Raw genomic sequence first — 7,830 nt, forward strand, 5'->3', positions numbered from 1 at the left:
GATTTTGATCAACTATGTTTTCATTTGGTTCTAAGGTTATCTATCATGCATTTATGAACATGTGACAAAAGGCAAAACAGAGCACCAGAAAAAAAAGAGTAACGATGAATCATACCGAAAAGAGGGGCAGGTCAGAGAGGAAAGGATGCAAGAACACAAGAAAAAGTTGCGGGTTGTGAGTGGTTGGGTATTGTGGCCTTTTAGTCGGCCTTTTAGACCTACTCGAGAAACAGATCCTGAAGCTTGGAGATAGACAACTCAATGCTTCATGTAAACTTGGTCTAGAAATCAGTGAAGATCAATCAGTTTAGAGATCAAATCATACTCGAGAGAAGAAAATAAGGAAAACGAACCGGCGGTAACTCCCTTGCCTTGGGCCTCACGTTGAGCACCCCATTTTCGTAAACGGATCGATTCACTGGACAGTCATCAAAATCAAGAGACGTATGTGAGGTTGCTATTGGAGAAGGAAAATCGGACAGGGATGGGACTAACATTTTGATGAAACCGCTGGTATCCGTGGGCTCGAAGCCGCCCATTTCATCCATGCTACTTTCCTTGGCATCATACAAACCTTCGTTAGATGCGCGTCCGTCGACGATGACGTTGCCCTTGTAGAGGGACAGTCGGACGCGGCCGTTCACGTTTTTCTGACTGGCCTCGAGGGCGCTTTGCACGAACTCCCGTTCGGGACTGAACCAATAACCGTTATAGAGGATCTTGCTGAGCTCAGCGGTGACGAACGAGTCCCGCAACGCTCGGACCTTGCCGTCCAGGGTGAGTCCCTCGAGGTCCATGTGCGCCCGACGAAGAATCGTGCCGGCGGGGGTCTCGTAGCACCCACGACTCTTGACGCCGATAAATCGATTCTCGACAATGTCGATACGGCCGATACCGTGTGCTCGGGCGAGAGAGTTCAGTTGGAGAAAGATATCTAGGACGTCGGTGGCTTTACCAACGACTTCCCGTTGTTCGGTTGAGGGCTTGTAAACCACCAATTCGCTAGTCACGCCTCGAGTAAAGGTAAGGTCGATACATTGCGGGCCATCCGCACTGGCCTCCTGGAGATCCTTCGTAAGCTTCCACATGTCTTTTGGCGGTGTCACGTCTGGCTCCTCCAGGATGCCAGCCTCGTACGAGATGTGATGCAGGTTCTCGTCCGTTGACCAGGGCTTGGCGGCTGTTTGGACGACCGGGATGCCCTTCTCGGCGGCGTATTTCAGGAGGTCGGATCGACCCGCGAATCGGTTGTAGAACTCCGGGAGCCTCCAGGGTGCGATGACCTTGATCGAAGGAACCAGAGCATAGAAAGCAAGCTCAAATCGAACTTGGTCATTCCCCTTTCCGGTGCAACCGTGTGAAACAAATCTGAAATGGTCAAGAAATTTGGTATAATGCGATTATGGCCAGTCTGCGGAATCTCGGTCAGCAGAGATGACTGAACTCGGCAGACACTTACGCGCATTGTTCGGTGGTGGCGGCTTCAATCATTCCTCGGGCAATGACAGGCCTTGCGAGAGAGGTTCCAAGAAGATAGACACCTTCGTAGATGCAATTTGCTTGGACAGCTGGGGTGATGAGCTCGGTAACAAACTCTCTCTTGAGATCCTGAACAGACCAAAGATAGCAACAAGTCAAACGAGAGGAATGGTTGGCCGAATTGCATTGCGAGGAGCTCTTGACCAGATGAGGAAGTCTTACAAACCTTCAAGACAAATTTTTTGGCGCCCACTTTCAGCGCCTTAGCTTCAGCTGCCTTGAAGTCTTCTTCTTGACCAACGTCGGCCACTGCAAAGCACCAAACCAACAGAAAGTCAATTTAGAGCTGGCGCGTCGGCACGGTTGATGAGGCTTACTGAATGCTACGACTTCGTATCCTTGCTCGATGAGCCAGGCTAGGATACACGATGTATCCAGGCCACCCGAGTATGCGAGCAAGACCCTTCCTTGATTAGCCACCATCTTGAGATATTTATCTAGGTCTTCTTGTCTTGCTTGCTTGTATTTGAGGGGTGGGGTGCAGTCTATGTCAGTTCCGTTGGTGTCTGAGGAAAGCAGTCTGTGATGAAGGAATGTTTCGGGTCAAAAATCATAGTTGGAGGATGGACAAGGTTTCAGGGCTGGTCACACCTGTGGTTCGCCCAGACACGGGGGATACCGGGCCCCTCGGTCGAGCTTCCCAGGGTGCCTGGTGTATGATCCGGCATTATCCTCCCATATCTGCAGGCCTGGGAGCCACGGCTCTCAGGTATTCGGTGTGGTCCGGGGTCATCTACCATATATCCCGGACTGTCTACCGGATATCGCACTCGGGGCGGCGGGAGTTGAAGTGTAGGGTTAGGTTATGCATGATGAGACAAGGAAGTCTATCCATCGCGTGTACCGAGGCCCACAGTGGGAAACCTAACCTCCCCTGCGAAGCCAAACCTCTCGTGATCGCCGATCCGGTCACCCTTCCGCTTGGCAAGCCGGACAACCCCAAGGAACCATTCAAGGTGAATAGGCACTTCGCTTCAGATCGATCCATCTCCAGACACCCCAACCACAGACGCACCGATTTCCAGCGGGAGCCGATCCATCAGGATGCTGACTCTTTTTGATTGCGAATTTCCTTTTCGTCAACAGCAAACTGTAACCGTTTGAAATTTTACGATGGCCAAATCAAAGAACCACACCAAGTTTGTCCTCGCCTCCAATTCTCCGTCGATCAACAAGAGCGCAGTACTCAGATCTTCATATCTAATGCCGAATGCCCCTCCGTATAATTTTTTCTCAGTCACAACCAAAACAAGAAGGCCCACAAGAACGGTATCAAAAGACCCTTGCGTTGCCGATACCCCTCTTTGAAGGGTGTAAGTCTTTCTCAAGTTCTGACTCAGTAGCTAAGTCCACTGGCTGAAGTACTTGCTCTATTGGTGATGGCTATCGATCGTAGGTTGACCCTAAATTCCGGAGGTACGTGCTATGTTTTGTTGTTCATCCTCCCCTTTTGACGATCCTTGTCAGATTGAGAGACCAAACTGACAGGTTCGTGCATCTTCCTCCTCACACAGAAACCAGAAATTTGCTAAGCACGGGACTCAGAAGGCGCTTGCCGCCGCCCGAGCGGAGAAGGCTTAACCCAATCGCAATCCGCATGAAGACCTTTGTTTGAAGTCGAACACCGATAATGACACAAGCCTGCAATTGATCATTTCCAACCAGCCCTATTTTTGTCAAATGTCGTTAGAGCATCCACCACCGTCTTGGTAAATATTTAGCTAGCCAGCGAGTCTCGCGAGGCTCGGTTGCTTGGCTAAAGAAAAAAAGCCTCCCTCATCGCTAGGTATCAGCTCGTAGACAACACAGATTTGGAAAAAGACACCGCCGCCACCCTCGTGTCTACATGAATATGTATGTATGTATTTATGCAACACAAAACAGCCTACATAGTCAGATGATAGGCCAATGACCCGATGCCCGGTCTATCAAAGACCAGTCATCCTTTCAAGGGTAGGCCATCTGCTTTCCGATGACCGGTTACCAATGACTGGTCATCCTGTGGATGACGGGTCTATCGATGACCGGACATCTTATCAATAACCAGTCATCATACTGCCGTGCGGTCTATCGATGTCCGGTCGTCCCCATGATGACTGGTTGACCCATGACCAGTCAGTCATCCTATAAGACCGGTCAATTGGTAATGGGTAGGGTACTTCACTTAAAGGTACCCCTATTTGTTACTCCTTCTTCATGTAAAATAGTTGTGTTTGGCAGATTAAACATGAGCTGTGCCGATATCTAAATGAGTAAAATGCCCGGAACAAGGGTTCCTCTCTGGATATTTTTTTTGATTCTTCTGCTTCTTTTCAAGTTGAGAAATGCCAGATCACAGCGGTGAGCTAAGGGGGATTTGTTAGGAGGCCAACAACGAGAAATGGGAAAAGGAAATGGCAATGCACCTGTTTCTTGTGGTGCAGGGCAAATGAGAACAAAGATGAGTGAAGAGAAAAAGAAGAGGCTAGTACAAAGATAGATGAAGTACAAGGGCCTATATCTAATCTATGTAGTGATGTACTGAGTTTCACTCTACGTAACTGTCTTTAGCGCAGTCGCTCGTACTAAACCCTTCTAAGCTGTGTTGATACACCAAATTTGGCTGCAAGAAATGAATTAAACAAACAGGGGGTCGATCGATGGAGGAGGGCTCAAATTACTGTGAGATTTCAGGTCCGTTTCCTCCCGGTACAAGCTTTTATTTACAAATCATTTCCAAGAAGCGATAAAAACATAAGGATAGAGCAGGTGTGTGATAGTTGATGGTGGTGGCGTGACGGGTTAAAAAGATTCGATTGAACAAAAACATAGTGAGTTTTTGTAAGGTTTTTCGGTATAGGAAAAAGTGTGAGAACAAGTTGATTTGGCGTACCATACACTTATCGATAAACGGTCACATTTCGTTTGCCGACAATCGATCGAGTAGAAGCCACCCCAATTGATCAAGTCGTCATATTAGTTGAGCGTAGTGTTGAGAGGGATAGAATGACGCACGATTTGGTTTCCGTTTAGTAGAGTTTGTTTCAGGTTGGTAACTTTCTGTCCTTCAGCCGTCGTTTCACTGCCATTTTTCCGTTGTAGAATCATCATTTTTTTTTTTCGTCAACCCCAGAAGCAGAAGAATGAGATGAGAGGCCGGAGAAAATCGAATTCAGGAGCGCTCATGAGAAAAAGAGTATTTTGTGGTTGATCGAAAAAACTGGCTTGTCCTACAATTCTGTTACATCTTCTAGTACCATGTCTAAGGTTTTTTTGCAAAAGATGTCAGTCAGTTAAAAAAACGCTGTTGAGAGAGCCAGGCAAAGAATTTATCATATGGACCACTGGAGCTCTTGTAGGGGTCCAAATTACAAGTTGGGTTTTTCTGAAACTTACTAACGTAGTCGTCAAAGCCCAGCAGCTTCCCCGTAAATTCGCGTCCCGTCTTCATGATCACCCAAATCCGCGAGCCGATACAACGATCAATCAATTCTAGAATATGAATATATTGCAAGTCGAGTAAGCAATGCGCAGAGAAATGTAACAGAGTCTCGTCAGTTTAAGAGGTGCCATGTGCGAGATCACGGTCCAAACCATGAAGTGCTGCTTACCGAGGGGCAGGATAGTCGAGCTCATGTCGCGCCGATTTCGTCTGGTTTTTCGTCTCGCGGTTGTTCTCCAAGCGTTTCTCGTTGACTGGAAGCGTGCCAGTTGACCTGTTTCGGCCATGTCACATTGTTCTGAAGAGGGACGCGCAAGAGCCCGTGCGCGATGTAGCCCGCGCGCGCTCGCCAAGGAGTATACGTCAGAGTCTGGCGGAGAACAGTCTACGATCGGACATTTTCTGAGACAGCTCACACCTTCACCAACCGTTCTCAAGCCACATCCAACCAGAACATCAAGCAGATCTATTTACCGATACGATGGTTGCCGCTACTTCAGAGGAGATGGTCGCATTGAGTACCACCCAGGTGAGCCCCTCGATCATAAATATGCATTGACTTTTGAAAGATGGAGGAAGAAAGTCTGACTTACAACAACTGATCAGCTGTCTATTATTGCCTTTCTTCGAATCAAATTGTTCTTAGGTGATCATTCATCCATTAGTATTACTTTCCGTAACAGACCATGCGGCCCGAGTAGCCAAGGGTGGATCGAAGAGAGTGGTAGGAGTACTACTGGGGCAGGACTTGGGGAGCTCGCTGAATGTAGCGAACTCGTTTGCGGTACCGTTTGATGAGGAGGAGGTAGCTTCATCCTCAACGGGCACGAGCCAGCCACCGTCATGGTTCCTCGACCACAACTTCGTCGAGTCGATGGGCGAGATGTTCAAGAAGGTCTCGGCCAAGGAGAAGCTCATCGGCTGGTACCACACCGGTCCTAAACTCCGCTCGACTGACCTCGAGATCAACGAGGTCTTCAAACGCTACTGTTCTCGTCCTGTCATGGTCATCGTCGACGTTCGCGCCGATTGTGGGGTCGTCAAAGGCTCCGTAACCGATGCATATTTCGCCATCGAGGAGATCAAAGACGTTCGTATTCTCTCATCAGATCGTTCCCTTGTCTCTGTTGTCGACCATTCAGGAATATGAAACTTTTGTGACCGCAAACACATGTAGGATGGTACGGCGACCCAAAATACATTCATGCATGTCCCATCGTCGATCGAGGCAGAAGAATCTGAAGAGATTGGGGTCGAACATCTGTTACGAGACATCAAGGATCTTTCGACGGGCACGCTGTCGACCCGGGTGACCGGCCGGTTGAATTCACTGCGAGCATTACAGGCCCGGTTGGGGGAGATCAGCGAGTATTTGGAGGGCGTGCTTGCAGGAAAGCTACCAGTGAACCACCAGATCATCTACAACCTCCAGGACATCTTCAACCTCCTGCCCAACATCGACCTCAGTCCTTCCTCATCTGCAGCTAACGACCGTTCAAAACCTTTGACCGTCGTCACCAACGACCAGTTGTTGGTCGTCTATCTCTCCAGCCTCATCCGCGCCGTCATCGCTCTCCACGGTCTCGTCAATAACAAACTCGAAAACGTTTGTCTCTAACCTTCTGTTACCTTTACTCGCAATTTCACCGAATCCTGACTTTTTCATTTGTCTAGCAAAACTCGTCTAACGCTATCGAACAACTAGACAGTAATTCCCAATCTAGTCCCAACACCTCAACCACTACTACCAGTACTGCCAATAATAATAACAGCTCGGATTCAAATTCTGGCCCGGACAAGAAAAAGTGACCGGTCGTCTTCTCAACTGATCCTCCCCAAAAAACCCGTGTGCTGTGTAATCAATCTATTTGTGTGTTGAAATGACATTCACTCAAAGACCAAGACAGCCTCTGCGGGGCTGTTAATCGTTGTGGCCGCCCGATCTAAGTGTCACTGTTCACAGATGGGGAGAAGGTTCAGCCAGCCGACACTACCACCGACACATGCTTTTCACAGACACACGCACACTCATGGGAGATGAGTGGGAGAGTTGGATCCCATCGGAGAGTGATCATACCCGGGATTGGTTCTCAAGATGGTTCTCAAGAGTTCAGACCTCTATCACAAACAGCCTCTCTGTCGGATCCCAATTCCCATAATGCCCCGGATGATCAGGTCATGTCCTGTCCTATGTCCTGGGACCGAGCAAGTCAGAAGTCTGAGAAATTCAAGGTCAGGGACCCTTTCGCATACCCGACAAAACCGGGCTAAGTCATTAGGACACTTGATCCATCTTGTTGTTTGAGGCCTGATTGGTTGGATTTTGAAGTGTGTGTGTGTGTGTGTGGCTTTTGGGCTGTGGTTGGACGAAGTGTCTCCCCGCGAATACTGGCGAAACCCTTGCATAGAGGCTAGGGTGAAGGCTAACCTCACGGGGGCATACATTCTATTACAGACAGAAATGTGTAGGAGGAGGTCGAGTCTGATTGATTGCTCATGTCTGTCTGGAATTATGTTGAATGCCTCTTGAGGATTTCTTTTTTTCAAACTTGATTTGATCACGATGGGAAGGTATTGGTTAGCACGGCGCCTATTGCCGTTGCCTGGCCGTTTGTTTGGCTTTTGGGTTGTCAATCAACCAGGCCCCACATGTTGGTTTCTGTTATTTTGTGGCAAGATTTCAGGATGTATTTCAGATCAGAAACAATTAAAAAAGACTACCGGTCGTTTGATTTCACACACACAAAAAGGGGCTTCGAAAGAAAAAGGAAAAAAGGTACTTGACATGAAACGAAAAGAGGAAAGACAAAGATAAAAAAAGGAAAACAAATAAAGAGGATAGATAGAGACAAGTAATCCGGGGTGGGGTT

General features: G+C 48.3%; 3 protein-coding genes across 3 annotated transcripts; 1 reads left to right on the forward strand and 2 right to left on the reverse strand.

Annotated features, from left to right (window-relative positions):
• Positions 1-258: 258 nt before the first annotated feature.
• Positions 259-1,962, reverse strand: PtA15_16A393 (uncharacterized protein; the record flags this gene model as incomplete). Its single annotated transcript, XM_053164078.1, has 6 exons — positions 259-281; positions 354-418; positions 496-1,368; positions 1,460-1,608; positions 1,706-1,788; positions 1,857-1,962. 6 exons carry the CDS (start codon positions 1,960-1,962, stop codon positions 259-261), a joined length of 1,299 nt encoding a protein of 432 aa, XP_053028040.1.
• A 2,786-nt stretch (positions 1,963-4,748) lies between these two features.
• PtA15_16A394 (uncharacterized protein) lies at positions 4,749-5,154 on the reverse strand (the record flags this gene model as incomplete). Its single annotated transcript, XM_053164079.1, has 3 exons — positions 4,749-4,780; positions 4,915-5,010; positions 5,130-5,154. The coding sequence occupies 3 exons, from the start codon at positions 5,152-5,154 to the stop codon at positions 4,749-4,751; spliced, it is 153 nt and encodes a 50-aa protein (XP_053028041.1).
• Positions 5,155-5,441: 287 nt separating this feature from the next.
• Positions 5,442-6,769, forward strand: PtA15_16A395 (uncharacterized protein; the record flags this gene model as incomplete). The annotated part of the gene is made up of 4 exons (XM_053164080.1): positions 5,442-5,489; positions 5,607-6,050; positions 6,138-6,566; positions 6,635-6,769. The coding sequence occupies 4 exons, from the start codon at positions 5,442-5,444 to the stop codon at positions 6,767-6,769; spliced, it is 1,056 nt and encodes a 351-aa protein (XP_053028042.1).
• Between the last annotated feature and the right edge of the window lie 1,061 nt (positions 6,770-7,830).

This window comes from Puccinia triticina, chromosome 16A (assembly GCF_026914185.1).
Source record: "Puccinia triticina chromosome 16A, complete sequence".
Lineage (NCBI taxonomy): Eukaryota > Fungi > Basidiomycota > Pucciniomycetes > Pucciniales > Pucciniaceae > Puccinia > Puccinia triticina.